This window comes from Phocoena phocoena, chromosome 15, assembly GCF_963924675.1.
Source record: "Phocoena phocoena chromosome 15, mPhoPho1.1, whole genome shotgun sequence".
NCBI classification, from domain to species: Eukaryota; Metazoa; Chordata; class Mammalia; order Artiodactyla; family Phocoenidae; genus Phocoena; species Phocoena phocoena.
The window spans coordinates 35,971,002-35,992,903 of record NC_089233.1 but is presented as its reverse complement, the minus strand read 5'-3'; the positions used below and the strand labels follow the sequence as shown (position 1 = coordinate 35,992,903).

At 52.6% G+C, this 21,902-nt stretch overlaps 1 protein-coding gene across 1 annotated transcript; it reads left to right on the top strand.

The window, feature by feature from the left end:
• The first annotated feature begins 3,060 nt into the window (after positions 1-3,060).
• FLYWCH1 (FLYWCH-type zinc finger 1) lies at positions 3,061-19,296 on the top strand. The gene is made up of 8 exons (XM_065892616.1): positions 3,061-3,394; positions 3,658-4,119; positions 5,149-5,592; positions 5,766-6,029; positions 9,658-9,921; positions 10,870-11,142; positions 12,296-12,368; positions 18,955-19,296. Exons 1-8 carry the CDS (start codon positions 3,061-3,063, stop codon positions 18,992-18,994), a joined length of 2,154 nt encoding a protein of 717 aa, XP_065748688.1. The 3' UTR covers positions 18,995-19,296.
• The last annotated feature ends 2,606 nt before the right edge of the window (positions 19,297-21,902 follow it).

Genomic DNA, 21,902 nt, shown 5'->3' with positions numbered 1-21,902 from the left:
TGACTTTCTGTTTCTATGAATTTGACTACTCTAGGTACAACATATACGTGGAATCATACAGCATTTGTCCTTTTATGTCTGGCTTATTTCATGTTACAGACTTTTTAAATAAGTAATTCTCATTTGCTATCCTTTATACTTAATATTTTTATTCCTTTCACTGGGTTACCAGCCCTTTAAATGTGATAATCTGAGGGATTTAAAATTTGTGTAGCATGGCCCCTAGAGTTCAAGCGTTCAAAAGCATTTTGATATTGGATATTTCACAACCATTAGTATTAATTCATCTGTCAAAAAGTCAAAACTGACTAGGTTGTCACTTGCCAAGAATATCAGTTACTGCTGCATAACAAATGAGCCCTGATCTTACTGGCTTAAAATAACAGTAGTTTATTATTGATCAGGGTTGCATGGGGTGCCTGGGCTTGTTTCCCCAGGCTCCTTCTTGTGGCTACACAGAGCTAGAGGGTCTGCTGGACTGGACACTGGAAATGGCCTCCCTCCATGCCTGGCAGTGCCTCCATCCCTTGCATGTGGCCCTTCATACAGCTTCCTTCTCTGGCAGTCTCAGGGCCCCTGTCCATGAGGGTGAGGGCGTCCAAACCCCCACAGCGAGCTTCTGCCACTCTCTATTGGCTACAGCAAGTGACCAATGTGGGCTGGAGACCAGTCCAGATTCAAGACCACATGGCAAAGGGGCCTGCATACTTTATGGGAGGATCTGTGGTCATTAAACAGTCTACACTTTAAGGCCCTTTAATAGTTGAGAATGGGAACCGTCAATCGAATCTAAATTCAAGCCCACTGGCAAGGAGCCAAGCCTATCCACAGTCTGTAGTCAGCCACAGTTCAAGGTCTTTTGTTGCGCTGGAACTTGTTCCATATCCTTTGAGGTACAGAGATTTTAGTTGAGAGAATTACACTGACTCGGGGTACACATGACTCTGGGTACAGTTTCACGGGAATGTGAGGGTTCTCTGTCATGCCAACCCCCAGTGGCCTGAAGGAGGCCGGGCTTCGGCGTCTGATCGCTTGAGACTGAGGCCATTGGTGTGTCGGGGTCCCTGCAGCCTCAACTCCTGTCCCTCTGCACGGCGGGGACCAACCGCATGGTCCTGTAGGAACATGCATGCTGGGTGGACAGTGACCGCAACGTTTTGGGGGCCTGAGTTGTCTGAAAGGCCTGTGGAAGGGAGGGCCAGTTTCTCTGCGTCCTCTCGCCCCATTGAGGAGAGGACGCCGGGTGGAGACCAAGTTCATTCGCCCGGCAACCCGGAGCGCGCAAGCCCCGGAGGCGGGCTGCCGGCGGAGGGACGTGGGCAGAGACCAATCAGCGAGCGGGGGCGGGGGGAGTGGCTTCCCGCGTAACCCTTTCCCGCCCGAGCGGCTTTGCACGCGGAGGCGCCGGCGCTGTCTTGCTGGGGCCGGTCCCCATGTACCCCCAAGTCCCCAGTACCGCTACATCGCCCTGTCGGGCGGGATGGGCAGAGCGGGGAGGACTGCACAGGAGGAGCAGGGGTTGGCTTGTCCGGGGGCCGGAGGAGGATGACGCTGGAGGACAGACCTGGCCGGGGACTCCCAGTCCTGTGTCCCGTTACCTGTTATCTGGATTTCCTAGAGTCTCGCCCCTCAGGACAGGGCTTTGGTGCTGCCCGGGGCTGGGCGTGCAGGCGGTTTGGGAGAGGTTGTAGGGGACACGGCGCCCCCTGCACCGTCGGCCTTGGCTCCGTCTCCACGGGGACCCAGGAGCCCCGCGCTTGGGCTGACAGGCCTTGGGGAACTGAATGTGGGCCCCAGACCAGGAAATGGCGGAGCAGGAATGGGGGACCCAGGTATTAGAACCGTAGAGCTTGGGATGGGGATGACAGCTCACAGGTGGGGAAGCTGAAACGTGCTGGGAGACCGCATCCTGTTTCTGGGCTAGTACTGATAGATGGGAAAGACCCTGACATGCACCCACCACCCAGTCCCCCAGGAAGACAAAACGGCCACTTATGCCCCCACACTGATGCTCCAGGCCAGCCCTGCCTGTCATCCATCCTTTCTGCTTCTCCAGACCAGAAGCCAAGGAGCCCTCAGTGACCACGGATTCTCTGGACACCTCCACAGCCCTGTCCCCACTCAGCTGAGGCAGAGCCAGCACCAGCTCAGACACAAGGTCGCTGCCCTCGTGGGGCCCTGGTGTCCCCTAGCACTGGGTGCCCCGGGGCCTCTTGCCTGGGATGGGGGATGGATCTAGTTGTGAATCCAGAGAGTCCCTCCTCCCAGGGCCAGACTCCTCCTTTGGGGTCTGCGGAGTGCCAGCAGGGGCCCAGCCCATGCTCCCAGTGACACAGTGTCAGGGTGAAGGGCACCAGGCATTCTGGGAGGGTTGGTGACCTGAACTCAGTGCCCAAAGTGCTTTTCCCCAACGCCTGGTGCTCAGGAAGACCGGTTCCTGTTATCCTGGATGAGGTACCCCAGGTGCTGTACGGGCGGGCTCTGGACCCACCTTGACTGGACTCTCAGCTCCGCCTTCATGGCTGCATGCCTCGGTGTCCTCATCTGTAACCTGGGTCAATGAGAAAGATCAACTTTCAATAACATGGTGGCGGCAGGGGGGGGGGGGGTGCTGAAGGTTAAGTGGAAAAACCTGTGGAAGCACTTCACCCCGTGCTCAGCACCTGTGGGCCTGGATTCCTAGTAACTCAGCTGTCAGCACCTTGGTCACCCCAGTAACCCCTTGAGAGCCCTGTTTTGGGCACATTTTGCAGATGGGAAAGTGAGGTTTGGCTGGGGGAGGTGACGGACCCAAGGCTACCAAGAGAGCAGAAGCACCAGCCCAGGGTTCTCTGGCTCCATTCAGGTCCTTTCCTGGGGGCACTGAGGCAGCCCCATCTGCCCCAGCCTCCAGCCCAGATTCTTCCTGAACCCAGGTCCAAGGGCACCTCCACTGATGGGATTTTGCCTCCTGCCTTAGGACGGAGCCCTTGAACTGCTGGGTTCCTTCCAGGGAGGTGGAGGAGAAATCCATCTGCTGGGGCCTGAGCGTGGCCTGGGGGCCAGGCCATCAGTCCCGGAATGCCCCTGCCCGAGCCCAGTGAGCAGGAGGGCGAGAGCGTGAAGGCCGGCCAGGAGCCCTCCCCTGAGTCCCCTGAGCCGGGCACAGATGTCGTCCCTGCAGCCCCCACGAAGCCCATGGAGTTCTCTGAACTGGTCCTATTGACAGCCTCCACTGAGAATGGGGATGGAGTGGACTCCCAGCCCAAAGCAGTGCACTGTGTCCTTTCCTTGGAGATGTCTGGCCCTGACACCCTGGCTGGGACCCCCCAGATCCTGCCAGTAGAGGAACAGCAGGGGGCAGTCCAACCAAGCCCCCAGGCCCAGGAACTGAAACACAGCAAGCCAGACACAGGTGAGTTTCGGGCCAGCTGCCCCTGTCTGGCCACTTTTGTGGCCCTGCATGCTCAGACTTGGGCTTTGCATACTCCCCTTTCCAGTGAGGTGACCTTAGCCATCTCTTCCCTGCTCTGAGCAGGGCCTCCTGGACCTTGACCCAGGCTGGTGTGACGATCGCAGGACGTCATCCAAGGGCACCCCAATCCCTGTGTTCCCATCTGTGCCCCTGGCTCAAGCCTTGCTCTGTGTCAGCTGACCTGGCCCTCCCCTTGCCTTCAGCAGCCCCCCAGCCCCTGGAGTTCCTGAGGACCCCATTTGGGGGCCGCCTGCTGGTGCTGGAGTCCTTCCTGTACAAGCAGGAGAAGGCTGTGGGGGACAAGGTATACTGGAAGTGCCGCGAGCACACCGAGCTGGGCTGCCGGGGCCGGGCCATCACCCGTGGCCTAAGGGCCACGGTGATGCGGGGCCACTGCCACCCGCCCGATGAGGAGGGCCTGGAGGCCCGGCGCCAGAGACAGAAGCTGCCCAGCCCAGCCCTGCCAGAAGGCTTGGGGGATCCCCAGGGCCCCGGCGGCCGAGTGGAGGAGCCCCTGGAGGGGGTGGGCCCGTGGCTGTGCCCCGAGGAGCCGGAGCCGGCCCCGGGGCCAGTGCTGAGCAAGCCAGCTCCCGAGGAGGATGAGGGGCTCCGAGCCCTGTCGCTGCTGAGCTTGCCTCCCAAGAAACGCCCGACGCTGGGGACCGGTGAGTGCCCCCCAACCCCGGCTCTACTCTTAGGCAGGTGGGAACCACAGCCCTTTCCTCTGCCCAAAGATAAATGTGGGTCCCACGTGGCTTCTTAATGTGCTCAAAGTCAAAACGATTTTTAAAATATAAATGTGTCCAAGTAATCATTAAGCCCAAGGGGTAGAACTAGTGCTCGTGAACCAGGCGGCCTAGGTCCTTCTGGAGCTTCCTGATGCAAAAACCTGAGGTTTATGGACCCCATGTGATTCTGGTAACCTTTGAAGTTTGGGAAGATCGGCCTGGTGGGAGGCTTGAGCTTTGTGCCCCAGGTTCAAGATCCAGCTCTGCCTCATGTAGCTGGGCAGCCTTGTTGAAGCGCTGCAGGTCAGGAGGTCGCTCCTAAGATGTGTGATAGCCTCGCCATTAGGGGATCTGGTGCTGCAGTGCCAGCCCTGGTCCAGCGTGTGTTGTCACTGAGTAACTGGTAGATGGAGTCTTTGCAGAGGTTCTTATTCTTTGTTTGTTGGGTTTTGTTTTGTTCTTTGCGGCAGTTTTTATTACCAGTAACTGGGAGGTGGGCTTGGTCCCATAGGCTGGGTGCCTCCAGACCTGGAAAGGATTGAAGGATTTAGGGATTTAAGGCGGCTGCTGTGCTGGGTGCCGGGGGCTGGGTGAGAAGGACTTGTCTTTCACTGTGTATCTTTTGGTCCCATTTCATTTTATGGCGTGTGCATGTGTTATTTGATAATTAGATACAATTTTCAAACAAACCCTAAGAAAAAGTATGGCCGGGAGTGACTGAGCAGGCAGGGTGTGGCATCGGAGGCAGCTTGGCCCTCTCCAGTGTGTGGCCTGGGACGTGGTGCTTGACCACCCAGAGCCGTGGCCTCCTCACTGGCCACCAGGAGAGGAGCCACACGGCCTCCTTGGGGCACTGGGTGGGCAATCAGTGGGGATGCACCCAGGGCCCTGCCCTGCACGGTAAACTAAAGGAGCAGAGCTCTGCCAGCCTGCACCTGCCCAGCCCCTCCCCACTTCCTCCTCCAGGAGGGCCCCCGCCCCTGGAGTTCCTGAGAACCTGCTACGGGGGCAGCTTCCTGGTGCACGAGTCCTTCCTCTACAAGCGGGAGAAGGCTGTGGGGGACAAGGTGTACTGGACGTGCCGGGACCACGCGCTGCATGGCTGCCGCAGCCGGGCCATCACACAGGGCCAGCGGGTGACTGTCATGCGTGGCCACTGCCACCCGCCTGATGTGGAGGGTCTGGAGGCCCGGCGGCAGCAGGAGAAGGCCATGGAGTTGCTGCGGGCCAGGCCGGGCGGCCCCGGGGGCCAAGTGGACAAGCTGCTCCAAGGCGTGGACAGCCTGTTCTACCGCAGGGGGCCGGGCCCCCTGACTCTCACCAGGCCCCGGCCCAGAAAACGGTCAAAGGCCAAAGATCAGGACCTCCTGGCCCAGCCGCAAGGCGAGGAGGACCAGGACGAGGACCTGGGTGAGTCCACACCCGCTGGCCTGGCGCTCTGCCTGCACTCCAGTCTTGCTCCCCGAGGTCCCAGGAGGTAGGAGGGGGGCGACACCAGGCCTGGCCCAGCCCCAGGCCCTGCTCCGGCTCACACCCCAGCTTCCAACCTCCCTCCCCTGACCCCCTCTCCCATTTCTCCCCAGGGGGCCCTGAGTTCCTGAGGACCCCTCTGGGGGGCAGCTTCCTGGTGTATGAGTCCTTCCTCTACAGGCGGGAGAAGGCGGCCGGGGAGAAGGTGTACTGGACGTGCCGGGACCAGGCCCGCATGGGCTGCCGCAGCCGAGCCATCACCCAAGGCAAGCGGGTGACAGTGATGCGAGACCACTGCCACCCACCCGACCTGGGGGGCTTGGAGGCCCTGCGGCAGCGAGAGAAACGCCCTGGCACGGCTCAGCGAGGGAGCTCTGGTAGGCCAGACCGGGGAGCGGCCTCGGGGTACAGTCAGAAGACCCAGACTGCCCACCCCGTTCCCTCTTGACCTCCAGCAAGCATCCTCCCCGTCCTTACTGGGGACCCTCTGGAAGGTTACAGCTCCCTCCTGTCTCATCTCCCTACCCCCACACCCCCTCCTGGTCCACCTCACCTTATCCCCAAGTCGATTAGGTGACTTGGGGCGTCACCCTTTCTCTTGGGCAGTGGGCCTCACTCTTCTGCTCAGACCAGCCCAGAATCTCTGCAGCACTTGATCAACCCAGGCTCCCTTTCCTCCTTCTCATCCTTTCTTTTTTCTTAAGAATGTATAGGATTCATAGAGAAAGCTAATCGCACAAGCTGGTTTCTCATTTTTCCAGTGTGGGTGGCTGACACCGTGCCCAGTAATAAGCACGTCCTACAGATGTGGCTTAAGGGCTGAAGGTGACCCATTCCTGTCGTTGACTTCTGTTCTCCTCCAGCTGTTCTGCCTGATCATCTACCATGGTCCCTCTGGGCTCTATGATGAGGGTCACAGCCCCCCTCCTCCCACCTTTGTTGGCCCCACAGTGCTTATGTTTGACTCTCGTGGCCACAATAACATGCATATTCCGGCTCATCTTGCTAAGAGCAGCCTCGGCCCAGCCTTCTCTGCTCCCTGCTCTCCCTCAGGGGTTCCCAGTCCCATACTTTTCTGAGTCATCTGAGTCACCTTTAGAGCCTTTTTGGCCCTAAAATTCTCTCAAACTCGAGATCTCTGATTTTTTTTTTTCTGACTCTCTTTTTATCCCATTTCCTTATAACTTTTATGTACCTAGGGATGATCTAGCCTCGCCCTGTCCTTACCCCCAACTCCCACCCCGAATAACCACTCAGCCATTGTTCCTTTTTTTGTTTTCTTCCTTCCTTCCTTCCTTGCTTCCTTTTTTAATTTTTTGGCTGTGCAAAACGGCATGCAGGACCTTAGTTCCCCAACCAGGGATTGAACCTATGCCCCCTGCAGTGGAAGCGCTGAGCCTTAACCACTGGACCACCAGGGAAGTCCCCTTTCCGTTGTTCCTTAGGGCATCTGCTGCCCTCTTCCCTAAAGCGTGCTTCCTTCCATTGCTGTCAACTGGTTTTTTATTTCCTGTTGACTTCCGACCAGAGATGGCAAGGACCCAGCAGTTACCCACTGCCCCCTCCTCTCGAGGCAGCTGTTGCACTTTTTTTATTTAATAAATTTATTATTTATTTATTTATTTTTGCCTGCTTTGGGTCTTTGTTGCTGTGTGCAGGCTTTCTCTAGTTGTGGCGAGCAGGGGCTACTCTTCATGGCGGTATGCGGTCTTCTCATTGTGGTGGCTTCTCTTGTTGTGGAGCACGGGCTCTAGGCATGCAGGCTTCAGAAGTTGTGGAATGTGGGCTCAGTAGTTGTGGCTCGCAGCTCTAGAGCACAAGCTCAGTAGTTGTGGCTCGCGGGCTTAGTTGCTCCGCGGCATGTGTGATCTTCCCGGACCAGGGCTCGAACCTTGTCCCCTGCATTGGCAGGCGGATTCTTAACCACTGCGCCCCAGGGAAGCCCCACTGTTGCACTTTTGTTCTATAAATCTGTCCACGGCTGAGTGGGAACACACTGCAGTGGAGGTGTGGCTGTTTGTGGCTCCTTTTCCATGGTTGTCTGGTGTTTGTGCTCGAATGACTGCATCTTTCCAAGGTGCATACAGGGGGTCTTTGCTTGAAGGTATAGGGTCGTGTCTCCATCCCTGTGGTACCTGGCTCTGCTGGGGGCACTTGGGCCTTTTCAGGCCGGAAACCATGTCCTTCACTCGTGAAAATTTCCTCATGTTCAATGACTTTCGAGTCCCCATTTTTCTGACATTTCCTTGATTTTGCTTTCCAGTCCTTCTATTTAATTTTTAACTTTCACTCTTGTATTTGAACTCCTTTGCATTCCATCCTCTGAGGAGTGCAGCGGCCCTGCCGTCCAGCCTCTGGTAGTGGCCTTGTTTTCTCCAACTACCTTTTCTCTATGAGTTTCTTTAGTCTCTGCCATTCAGGGTGAAACTTCTCTCTTTTTTTTTTTTTTTTTTTTTTGTCAACTGGTGAAATTTTCCAGCCAGGTACATGCCATTCAATTTTCTGTCGATCACACAGTTGTATAAAGCAGCAAAACTAAAGGGGGAATGATTGTTGTATACACTTTAAATTGCTTTGCATGGTCTCATTTGTGATACTTGGTGTAAGAGTCTTGACTTTTTCATCATGTAAGATGGTGTGAGAACCTTTGACCCACGTGGCCAGTGGTCCTTAGCCAGGTTTAAGGAGAGACCCACACGCTCCGTATGTGGGTGCCGAACAGGCGACCCTTGAGACCCCAGGCCTCAGAGCCCTAGGACCAACCTCCTGCAGCGATTTCAGCCTGGCTGCCGGCTCCAGGGACTTGGGCAGGGAAACAGGGAGTTTCATGTCAGTGCAGACTTCCTCCTCCTCCCCCACACCCCAGACTCTTCCTCCCCCAGGGCGGGCACCTGTCTCATTGCTCTTCACGCAGACAGTCCTCGTCAGTCCCCCTGTTTGGGGCCTGCCCTAGACCCCTACTTCGGAGGGACCTCGGGCCTCCCTAGGCTTGGCCACTGGACTCTGCTTGTTCTGAGAGTCACCCCCTGAGGCTGGGCGAGCTCTTGCTTTGCCAGGTCTGTGACCAGGTGACCCCCTTTGCCCAGCGTCTAACCTGGGTCAGCATCTCTGCCATCTCCTCTCCTCTCTGAATTTCTGGCCTCATGCCCTGTGCCTTTTTCATCCCTCAGTGGACATTTTCATTGGGTGCTGGGGGAGCAGAAACATGCCCCACATCATATACCTCCCCTTCGGCCACTCACCCCCCACCCTGGCTCCCCCTTCTCCAGGGCATTCTCACCAACCCCCCACTATGGCTGCCATCCCTGCTGCTGTGCTGATGGACCCCCGAATTCCCCTCCACCCCTCCTGTGTGGTCCTGGTGCCTGGGTGGCGGGAAGGGCGTCCTCAGAGCAGAAGGCCGTGGCCACCTTCCAGGTCCCCCCTCTCAACACGTCAGGACAGTGGCCCAGGCCACTCCCTGCCTCCCCTCCTGCCCTCAGGTCAAAGCCCACCCAGCCTGGCTCCCTGGGTGAGTGGACCCTTCTACAGCCCCACTGCCCACCACGCACAAGGGGCTGCATGCAACTCCCATTTCGCTCCTGGTTGCTTATCCCCCGTAGGGCCTGTCCACTAATTCCTCCAATTTAGCAGGGGCGAGAGGCCCTTGTGCCATCTCATTGCCGGCACCTCAGATAAGACACCGCCTTCCTGCAGGCGCCGCGAGGTGGAGGAGACGGACTCTGCCTTCAGCGATCTCCACCTCACCAGTCTCCCGCCTCCCTTCTCTCCCAGGCTTGGGAAAGGAGCCCTGGGAGCTCAGGCTAGGCTGAGTCTGGGGGATGGGGGGCCTGTGTCCTGGGCTGTGAGGAGGTAAGTGCAGCGTGGGGTGGGGTCCGTGGGTCTCATGCCAGGAGCCATGCTGCTCTAGGCTCTGAGAACGGGGTCACGGCCCCCCTCATTCCTCGGCTCCAGGCCTGGCTCCAGGCTCTTCCTCCCCCGACCCCCTCTCCCATTTCTCCCCAGGAGGCCCTGAGTTCCTGAGGACCCCTTTGGGGGGCAGCTTCCTGGTGTATGAGTCCTTCCTCTACAGGCGGGAGAAGGCGGCCGGCGAGAAGGTGTACTGGACGTGCCGGGACCAGGCCCGCATGCGCTGCCGCAGCCGGGCCATCACCCAGGGCCAGCGGGTCATGGTGATGCGCAGACACTGCCATCCGCCCGACCTGGGGGGCCTGGAGGCCCTGAGGCAGCGGGAGCAGCTCCCCAGCCCAGCCCAGAGGGAAGGCTCAGGTGTGGGTGAGAGGGGCGTGGCAGGGGCGGGGCCCCGGTCTCCCTGCTGGCCCAGCAGCCCCTGGGGACAGCTCAGAACACAGACTGGAGGCTGCCTGCTGGGACATTCCTCCTGTGGCCCATGTCCAGTGGTGTCTGTCCTCCTGGTCTGTGGGCTCCCTTAGGGCAGGGGCCACATCTGGACTCCACACTAATGGCACTGGTCCTCATCTGGGATGCGCTGTCAGTGGGAGAAACCCACTCAGACCACTGGAGAAAACAGGGCCAGGGGCTGCAGTGGCATTACTGGCAGCTGCAGGAAATGCTCAGCACCCATTTGTGGGGCAGTGCTCCTGGACCTGGGGGACCCTCTGTCTCCCCTCTCCCTCCCCACCCCTGCCAGTGCCTTCAGCCACCCCAACCCCAACATGTCAGGAGCTTTCAGTTCAGAGTCTTAAAAGTCTCAAAAGGGAGAATTTGATTGGTTGCCAGCTGGCCAAGGGGAGGGTGAACAGGGAGCCGGGAGGCCCCTAGTGCACTGTCGAGACCAACCACGGCCCTTCCAGAGTATTCCAGTTCAGCCCAGCCCCTGCCCTGGGGTGCTTGCTTGCCAGCCAGCATGAAGGCCGAGCAGGGTCAGGAGAGGCCTGCAGGAAAGCTCAGTGTTTGGGCGGCTACAGGGCCAGCCTCCCCGATAGCACTACAGCCATCAGACAGACAGACAGTCTGCACTCCAGGGCATCAGGGCCGTGGTGGCTTGAGCTTCAGTCCCCAGGGCCCTGCAGCACAGGCTGGGGTGGAGGGCAGGGACCAAAGAGGGACCTGCGGGGGTTGGGGGGGTCTGCAGTTTCCTGGCTGGAGCTGGCTGGTGGGACAAAGGAAGCAGTCTCCATCCCTGGCACCCAGGCTCTGTCCCCTGCTTCCAAGGCCCGGCCCAGGCACCCCACTCACACGTCATGTTCCTTCCAGAAACCCTCCAGCCCCTGGAGTTCCTGAGGACCTCTCTCGGGGGCAGGTTCCTGGTGTACGAGTCCTTCCTCTACAGGAAGGAGAAGGCGGCCGGGGAGAAGGTATACTGGATGTGCCGGGACCAGGCCCGCATGGGCTGCCGCAGCCGGGCCATCACCCAGGGCCAGCGGGTGACCATCATGCGCAGCCACTGCCACCTGCCTGACCTGGCGGGCCTGGAGGCCCTGAGGCAGCGGGAGCGGCTCCCCAGCACAGCCCAGCAAGAGGACCCAGGTACAGACAGGAGTGGGGGCGAGAGAGCTGTGGGTATCTTGGTCTCTACCAGCCCGAGGTTCAGACACCTCAGGCGACAGGCACTGTCTGGGGACCTTTGTTCCCTGGTCTTCCTGCCTTTCCAGTCTTCTAAGCTTCCTCTCTACTGGCTCCTTCTCCTGAGCCTAGAAACACACCTAAATTGGTCCCATCCTTAAAACCAACTCCCCTTGTAACTGCCATTTTTTCCCTCTCTTTTATACTAAGAGGTCCTAACTTTTTATGGGTGGTAGTATCTTTTGAAAATCTGATGAAAAAATATAGACCGCCCTAGAAGAATATACTAATGTGTGTGCACACACAAACATGAGTGCTCCCGTGCGTGCACACACACACGTAGTTTTGCAAATAATTAACTGTATCAAACTGAAAATGGGTTCCCTTCAGATAAACAGAATGTAAAACCAGTCTTTTTTTTAATTTTTGAATTTTATTTTATTTATTTTTTATACAGCAGGTTCTTATTAGTTATCTATTTTATACATATTAGTGTGTATATGTCAATCCCAATCTCCCAATTCATCCCATCACCACACACCCCCCGCCACTTTCCCCCCTTGGTGTCCATACGTTCTCTACATCTGTGTCTCTATTTCTGCCCTGCAAACCGGTTCATCTGTACCATTTTTCTAGTAAAACCAGTCTTTAGAAAGCATCATGTGTCTCATATTAATTCATGGAAATATTAAAGGCCACATCTTATAAAATATGGGAATGAATCCAAGTTGCATCAAACAAACAAAAGAAACTTGATTTCTGTTTAAAAAAATTTTTTTTTCCATGAGAAAGCCACTGTTCAGCTTAACCAAGGACGAGGCGCTGTGGTTTGCCTTTGTTGGGGTGAAGGGCGTGCCATCTTTGAGATTGTTGCCTCCCACCTTTTGTGACAAGGTGAAGACTGACTCAGGATCTCCAGCAGTTTATTTTACCAGGCATAGGTAGTTTTGGCATCAGAAAACCAGAATTCCCCTAATGACTCCCCCAATCAGAGTCATTCCACCTGGTTTTCATCCTCAAGGCCTTGAAGTCATCGTTCCAGGAGGTGTGCCTTTGCCTCTGGCAGCTTCAACAAGAAAAGAATTATTAATCCATGTTTTCAATGTTTTTTCCTCAGAAAAGACAAAACTTCTGCCTGAAGTTCAACTGTGCTTCGAGACTTGTGCTCCTGAAAGCCAACAGAGCTATGGGTAACTGTATTACCATAATCACAAATTACACAAAACTTAGTGACTAAGAACAATAAATATTTACTGTCTGTCACAGTGTCTGTGGGTTGAGATTTCAGGAGTGGTTGGGTGGGGTGGTTCTGGGGTTGAAGGAAAGATGTCAGTGGGGGTACACCCATCTGAAAGCTTGAGTGGGGCTGGAGGAAGTGCTTCCAAGTGGCCTGTTCACTCACATGGCTGTGGGCTGGAGGCCTCAGTTCCTCACCATGTAGACATTTCCTTAGGGCTGTTTGAGTGCCCTCAAACATGACAGCTATCTCCCCTCAAAACAAGTGATCCAAGGGATCCAAGGGAGAATGCAGAGCAAGAAGGAGGCCACCACCTAAAGCAGAATTCACGTCCTTCTCAAGCACATGTGGGACAGTCCCCAGGATGTATCATATCTAGGCCATGAAACCAGACCCCACAAAATTTTTTATTTATTTTAAATTATCTATTTATTTATTTGGCTGCACTTGGTCTTTAGTTGCGGCATGGGGGATCTTTGTTGCAGCATGCAGGATCTAGTTCCCTGACCGTGTACCAAACCCAGGCCTCCTGCATTGGGAGCACAGAGTCTTAACTGCTGGACAACCAGGGAAGTCCTCAGACCCCACAAATTTAAAAGGATTGAAATCATGCAAGGTATTTTGTCTGACCACAGTGGAAAGAAATTAGAAGTCAATGACAAAAAAATTTGGGAAACTCACAAATACATGAAAGTTAAACAGCCTACTTATAAGTATTACCAGTGACTCAAAGAAGTTACAAGGGAGATTAGAAAATACTTTGAGGGGCTTCCCTGGTGGTCCAGTGGTTAAGACTCTGCGCTTCCATTGCAGGGGGCACAGGTTCAATCCTGGTCAGGGAACTAAGATCCCACATGCTGCATAGCGCAGCCAAAAAAAATTTTTTTTAATAAAAATTAAAAATAAAGATCTTGGGCTTCCCTGGTGGCACAGTGGTTATGAATCTGCCTGCCAAAGCAGGGGACACGGGTTCGAGCCCTAGTCCAGGAAGATCCCACAAGCCGCAGAGCAACTAAGCCTGTGCACCACAACTATTGAGCCTGCGTTCTAGAGCCTGCGAGCCACAACTACTGAAGACTGTGCACCTAGAGCCTGTGCTCTGCAACAAGAGAAGCCACTGCAACGAGAAGCCCGTGCACCGCAAGGAAGAGTAGCCCTGACTCGCCGCAACTAGAGAAAGCCTGCACACAGCAACGAAGACCCAACACAGCCAAAAATAAATAAATTAAATAAATAAATTTTTAAAAAATAATAAAAAAATAAAGATCTCAAGTCAATAACTCAAACTTACATGTTAGAAAAAGAATGCTAGAAAAAGAAAAACAATGTAAACCTAAAGCAAGCAGAAGGAAGGAAATAATAGCTATTAGAATAGAAATTAATGGAATAGAGAATAGAAAAGTAGGGACTTCCCTGATGGTCCCGTGGTAAAGAATCCGCCTTCTAATGCAGGGGACACGGGTTCAATACCTGGTCGGGGAACTAAGATCCCACATGCCACGGGGCAACTAAGCCCGCGTGCCACAACTACTGAACCCACGCGCCTCAACTAGTCAGCCCACATGCCGCAAATTACAGAGCCCATGCACTCTGGAGCCCGTGCACCACAACTAGAGAGATGCCTGTGCGCTGCAATGGAGAGCCCATGTGCAGCAACAAAAGGTCCCACGTGCTACAACAAAGATCCTGTGTGCTGCAACTAAGACCCAACACAGGCAAGAATACAATAAATAACTAAATAAATAAAATATTTTTTTAATGTTAAAAAAAAAAGAAAATAGAGAAAACTAACAAAACCAAAAGTTGTTTCTTTGAAAGGATCAACAAAATTGACAAACCTTTAGCTAGACCAGAAAAACCAATTATAAGGAAATACTGTGAACAATGGCATGCCAACAAATTAGATAACTTAGATGAAATGAAAAAATTCCTAGAAAGCTACCAAACCTGATTCATGAAGAAATAGAAAATCTGAATAGACTTAAACCAAGTACAGAGATTGAATTAGTCATTTTAAAACTACCCACAAGTTAAGACTCTGTGCTTCTGCTGCAGGGTACACAAGTTTGATCCCTGGTCAGGGAACTAAGATTCCCACTTAGGCCTAGATGACTTAATTGATGAGTTCTACCATATATATATGTTTTATATCTATATCTATATCTATATCTATATATATATATATAATACATATTTATAGATATAATATATATTATTTACATACTTATATACATTATATATATATATTCTCTTTTTTTTTGGCCACGCAGCATGTGGGATCTAGTTCCCTGACCAGGGATTGAACCCGGGCCCCCTGCATTGGAGGCATGGAGTCTTAACCACTGGACCAACAGGGAAGTTCCAAGTTCTACCACATATTTAAAGAAGACAGATACTCTTCCCAAAAATAGAAGAAGAGGGAACACTTCCCAACTCATCCTGTAAGGCCAGCAATACCCTGTTATCAAAACCAAGCAAAGACATCACAAGAAAAGAAAACTAGGGACTTCCCTGGTAGTCCAGTGGGTAAGACCCCGTGCTCCTAGTGCAGGGGCCCTAGGTTCGATCCCTGGTTGGGGAACTAGATCCTGCATGCATGCCACAATGAAGAGCCCATGTGCCTCAACTGAGACTTGGCAGAGCCAAAATATATAAATTAATTAATTAGTTAATTAATTAAAAGAAATAAAACTATAGAGCAATGTCTCTTAGGAACATAGAAGTAAAAATTCTCAACAAAATGCCAGCAAACTGAATCCAGCAACATAAAAAAGGATCATACACCATGACCAAATGGGACTTATGCCAGGAATGCAAGATTGCTTTCCCAGCTGTAAATCAATATCATACAGCTTGTGTACAGAACGGATTTAATGCAGCAGGCCTGCAACTTCTGTCCTTAGAACAACCTGCTTGCAAGGCTGACCCTTAGCTTCCAGGGTCAAGGTCAAGGATGTTTCCAGGACTTGACCCTGATACTATCCCTAAGTGATAACAATTGCTCACTCTTACCTTTTTGTACAAAATAAAGCAGCCACAACTACTGAAGCCCATGCTCCTAGAGCCCGTGCTCTGCAACAAGAAAAGCCACTGCAAGGACAAGCCTGTGCACCACAGTGAAGAGAAGCCCCCACTTGCCACAACTAGAGAAAGCCCACGCGCAACAACGAGGACCCAACGCAGCCAAAAATAGAAAAATTTAAAAAAAAACAAACTTTAGTGCTTCAAATAATACCATCAAGAAAGTGAAAAGACAATCCACAGAATGAGAGAAAATATTTGCAAATCATATCTGTTAAAGGACTTGTATCCAGAATATATAAAGAATTCTTAAGGAATTCCCTGGGAGTCCAGCAGTTAGGACTCAGAGTTTACACTGCCAGGGCCCGGTTCAATCCCGGGTCGGGGAACTAAGATCTTGCAAACCGCAACAATAAAAAGACAAATAATCTAATTAACACGTGGACAAAGGATGTGAATAGACAGTTTTTATTTCAAAGATTTTATTTCTTTTATGAAGTTCAAGATATACTAATGGCCAGTAAGCACAATTAAAGATGTTCAACGTCATTAGCCTTAGGAAATGCAAAACAAAACTACAATGAGGGGCTTCCCTGGTGGTGCAGTGGTTAAGAATCCGCCTGCCAATGCAGGGGACACGGATTCGAGCCCTGGTCTGGGAGGATCCCACATGCCTCGGAGCAGCTAAGCCCGTGCACCACAACTACTGAAGCCCACGCACCTAAAGCCCATGCTCTGCAACAAGAGAAGCCACCGCAATGAGAAGCCCACGCACCGCAACGAAGAGTAGCCCCTGCTCACTGCAACTAGAGAAAGCCCGTGTACAACAATGAAGACCCAATGCAGCCAAAAAAAAACAAAAACAAAAAACAAAAACTACAGTGAGCTAGCACTTCACACCCACTAAGATGGCTAAATCAAAAAGACAGACAATAACAAGTGTTTACAAGGATGTGGAGAAATTGGAACCTTCATACACTCTTGGTGGAATGGCACAGCTACTTTGGAAAACAGTCTGGCAGTTCCTCAAAATGTTAAACAGGGATTTCCATGGCGGTCCAGTGGTTGGGACTCCGCACTTCCAGTGCAGGAGGTGAGGGTTCAATCCCTGGTCGGGGAAACTGCATGCTGTGTGATGCAGCCAAAAAAAAAAAAAAAGTTAAACATAGAGTGTTTGTTCACCCAGTAATTCCACTTCTAGTTGTACACCCAAGAGAACTGAAAACATGTGTCCATAAAAAACTGTACACCAATGTTCATATCAACATTAAACATAATAGCCAAAAAGTGAAAACCCAAAATATCCATTAATGGTTGAATGAATAAATAAAGCATGGTTCATTCATACAATGAAATATTACTTGGCCATAAAAAGGAATGAAGAACTGACACACACTACAACACGGATGAACCTCAAAAACGTGATGATAAGTGAAAGAAGCCAGACACAAAAGACCACAACTTGTATGATTCCATTTCTATGAAATGTCCAGAATAGGCAAATCTATGGAGTTAAAAAGTAGATTAGGGACTTCCCTGGTGTTCCAGTGGTTAAGAATCCGCCTTCCAATGCAGGGGATGCAGGATTGATCCCTTGTCAGGGAACTAAGATCCCGCATGCGGAGGCGCAACTAAGCCCGCGCTCTGCAACTGCAGAGCCCACGCACTCTGGAGTCTGCGTGCCACAACTAGAGAGAAGCCCATGCACTGCAACGAAGAGCCCACACTCCGCAACGAAAGATCCCACACTCCACAATGAAAGATCCCATGTGACTCAACTAAGACCCGACGCAGCCAAACATAAATAAATAAATAAATAAATATTTTTTTTAAAAAAAGAAACTAAATTAGTGGTTGCCTAGGGTGAGGAATGTTGGGGGGTGTAGCTAAAGGGTATGAAGTTATTTATTTATTTATTTAGGCCACACCGCATGGCCTGTAGGATATTAGTTCCTCCACCAGGGATTGAACCTGTGCCCTTGGCAGTGAAAGCTCGGAGGAAACCATAAACAAGACCAAAAGACAGCCCTCAGAATGGGAGAAAATATTTGCAAATGAAGCAACTGACAAAGGATTAATCTCCAAAATTTATAAGCAGCTCATGCAGCTCAATAACAAAAAAACAAACAACCCAATCCAAAAATGGGCAGAAGACCTAAATAGACATTTCTTAAAAGAAGATATACAGACTGCCAACAAACACATGAAAGAATGCTCAACATCATTAATCATTAGAGAAATGCAAATCAAAACTACAATGAGATATCATCTCACACCAGTCAGAATGGCCATCATCAAAAAATCTAGAAACAATAAATGCTGGAGAGGGTGTGGAGAAAAGGGAACACTCTTGCACTGCTGGTGAGAATGTGAATTGGTACAGCCACTATGGAGAACAGTATGGAGATTCCTTAAAAAACTACAAATAGAACTACCATATGACCCAGCAATCCCACTGCTGGGCATATACCCTGAGAAAACCATAATTCAAAAAGAGTCATGTACCAAAATGTTCATTGCAGCTCTATTTACAATAGCCCGGAGATGGAAACAACCTAAGTGTCCATCATCGGATGAATGGATAAAGAAGATGTGGCACATATATACAATGGAATATTACTCAGCCATAAAAAGAAACGAAATTGAGCTATTTGTAATGAGGTGGATAGACCTAGAGTCTGTCATAAAGAGTGAAGTAAGTCAGAAAGAGAAAGACAAATACCGTATGCTAACACATATATATGGAATTTAAGAAAAAAAAAAGTCATGAAGAACCTAGGGGTAAGACAGGAATAAAGACACAGACCTACTAGAGAATGGACTTGAGGATATGGGGAGGGGGAAGGGTAAGCTGTGACAAAGTGAGAGAGAGGCATGGACATATATACACTACCAAACGTAAGGTAGATAGCTAGTGGGAAGCAGCCGCATAGCACAGGTAGATCAGCTCGGTGCTTTGTGACTGCCTGGAGGGGTGGGATAGGGAGGGTGGGAGGGAGGGAGACGCAAGAGGGAAGAGATATGGGAACATACGTATATGTATAACTGACTCACTGTTATAAAACAGAAACTAACACACCATTGTAAAGCAATTATACCCCAATAAAGATGTTAAAAAAAAAAAAGAAAAAAATCAAAAAAAAAAGGAATTAAATTAGTGGTTGCCTAGGGTGAAGAATGTTCGGGGGTGTAGCTAAAGGGTATGAAGTTATTTATTTATTTATTTATTTTGGCCACACCGCATGGCCTGTAGGATCTTAGTTCCTCCACCAGGGATTGAACCTGCGCCCTTGGCAGTGAAAGCTCAGAGTCCTAACCACTGGACCACCAGGGAATTCCCAATCTCACATTTTAAAGGAACTGCTGTGATGCATGTATATGAGTGTGTATAAAAATGATCTGGTTGATGGTGATCTCTAGGGGAAAGGGATTACGGGAATCCTTAACTTTCTTGATTATCTCTTTCCACCACGTTTGGATTTCATGGATATCAAGAATGTGTGTTTCTTTGTCATCAGGAAGGTGGAAGATACACATCTGGACAGCGAGTCCCAATGAGGCCAGCCTCCTCCCAGACTCAGCAGAGGAACTTCACGTGTCACCTGCGTCAAGGATGCTCCAGGTCCACACAGAACCCCGGCATTTCCCACCCGGTTAGATTTTGCTCGACAAAACCTTTTTCACTCTTCCAAAGCATCCACGGCCTTCACATTTCCTCAAGAGGCCTCCCAGGAGGAACGCTTCGATGGTGTCTCCCTGCCGACAAAGAAGAGCCCCAGGAGCTGGTGGCCCGCAGCTGTGTGTGACGTGGAGTGACGTGGGGAGGGCCACGGCCACCAAAAGCTCTGAGGAAGGAAGCATCGTTCACAAAGACACCTGCTCCTGCCCTGGTGCAAATACCCATCTGTTTTCAGAGCCCACGGCTTTGCCAAGGGCTTTCCTGTTGGGTGTGGTCCTGCTTCAGCTCCACAACGTGGAAAATCATCGTGGAGGCCACTTCAAGACGAAGGTGGGGCATGTTTGGGGAAGTTCCTGCTTCCTCAGGCTGAGCTGCCCCTGCGGTTCCAGCCGCCCCAGGTGTTTTCCGGGCAGGTGCCAGGTGGGCCTTCAGGCTCTTTGGCCATCTGCTGCCGGGGTGTGGCTGTCCCATTAACAGAGCAGGCCGAAACCAGAGGCCTTGCTACACCCTCTGTTAGAGTTCCCTTTGCTGTTTTCCAACTTAAATTAAACCCAGTGTCCATGATCCCCAGGGCAGGTGTTGTTCAGGCCCTGGAAGCCAGCCTGACGGCTGCAGGAAGCCAGCACTGGGCAAACTCCACCGGGGTCGCCCACGTTCGCCTGATGCAGGAGGAGAGGCAGACCCCGATGACAGCAGGCGCAACCCCTTCTCCTGTCTGATGGCATGGCAGGGAGACAGCCTGCAGGGAGCAGTGAGCCCATGTTCCCAACCACCTCCAGAGACTGCTGCTTGCTAACAGGGCCGCATCCTCCCCAGCGGGCTCCTTGAATTGCAGGGGGAGCACACGGTGCAGGCTCCCTCCCACCAAGCTGGCCATGCAGCCTGCCGTCCAGCCATGGGACGGTGACAGCTCAGAGACCCCCCACTGTCCTTCTGCCTATACATTTCCTGCAATAAACCTGATTTTATATCTTACTGTGTAGAGCTGCTGTGCGTCCACATGCCCTTTGCAGCAACAGATGGCCACCAGAAAGGCATACACTCCACATGTCTCAGTGCCACGTGGTGGGAAGTGATGGAGTTTGGCTGGGCAGAGGGAAGCCTCCACACCTGGGGCAGAGTCTGGTCACCTGGCCCAGGTGCCCGCTGGACTAGGACCCACCTAGTCCTAGTGGTGGGAGTCCTCGGAAAGGTTGCTGAGGGGTCTGCTCCCAGCGCACGGGGGGACAGTGCAGCTTCTGCTGGCCATTCCCCAGCCCCCGTGGAGCTGAAAGAGAGGCCTGGATCCTCTGCTGATTCATCCCAAGTCCTCCCTGACTCGTTTTCATAAGCTGTGGCAAGCTTGAAGTGGAACTGGCACCCCCAAGCCAGGGCAACCTTGACCCCCAAGACCCTGGCTACCTTCCCAGGCAGGTAACTGTCCCATCTCTTGACCCGACTACCGGCTCCATGGGGCCCTCACCCACCAGCCTGGCCAGCAGGCATGGAGATGGTCCAGCAACGTGACAGCCCACCTCCCAGGTAGAAGGCAGGCACCTGCCAAGAGACCCATCATGCTGCTGGCCGCCTGCAGTGGACACGCAACACAGGGGCTATGTTTCGGGCAGTGCTCTTGGCCATGGAGCACGCTGCCCCGAGAGAGTGAACTGCCCATGGCCAAGGCCAAAGACAGCCCTGTGGGAACAGATGCACCCCAATCCCAGACCCACAGATGTGCACATCCACGGGAGGCGACCACACTTATAGAACGGCACCTGAACTTAAAAGGACAGTCAAGTCTGTGCCAGCACCAGCTGGGTCTCTGCTCAGTCCCACACAAAGAGGAAACTCACACAGGCCTGAAGTGCCCGGAGAGAAGCACCGAGTCCCAGCAGCCACTGTCACTCAAATGCCTGCAGGGTCACTGGTTTCCCACCCTCCACAGTAGGGCTTCCACGGGGCGCAGGGTAGAAGACTCCAAATCTCGAGTCCCATGCCTGTCACCTTGGCTGGGCTCCAGGCCCAGAGTCAGAGGAAGGACTCAGGCTTGTCCCTCTGCCCCCATGCTCACATTGACCAGGGCCCAGCCACTCATTCTCATCTCTGCACCTGCTTTGACCTTAGAGGGCAGGTGGATGGTCCATGTTGCTCGGACCAAGGACTCCCCAATGGACATGAATTTGGATACTGCTGCCACCTTGGGTAGCCCCATGGCCACTCACCACCCACCACCAAGCCCCAGAGGCTCCCCATCATACAGCCACAGCCACTTCCTCCACGGTTCCAGAGCCAGCGAGATGTCCCCTGCCCTATCCCTGTCACAGAGTAAAGTGCACAGAGGCAAGTCCCTCTTGGAAGCTGGCCCCTGGTGGACAGCGACAGCTGGGCGTGGTCCCGCCCTCCTCCTTCCCTATTTCCACTCCGCTGCTAGTTCCCCCAATAAACCCTGTTTCATTATGTCTGCACCACATGGAGCCACTAATATATCTCTGTGTCTCTTTGGGTGATGGCACAACAACATCTCAATTATGAAATCTGAAATAAGAAGTTCATAAGGAGCAGCGAGACTGCCAAAAAGTTACTCACATTTTAAAAATGGGCCAGCGGCTGGCTCTAGGGTCCCCAGCCCTCAGTCTTGTCCCTGGGGTTGTGAGGTGAGCGTCACTGAAACGCTTCTCCTGGCCCAGCTCCCCCTGCCCACCTAGCCCAGCCTCCTGTCCCCATGTCCTCTGTCGAGATGGCTCCTGCTGGGTAGCACCGACTTCCTTGTCACTAAATTCAGCGGGTGCATCTCAGAGTTCACCGCCT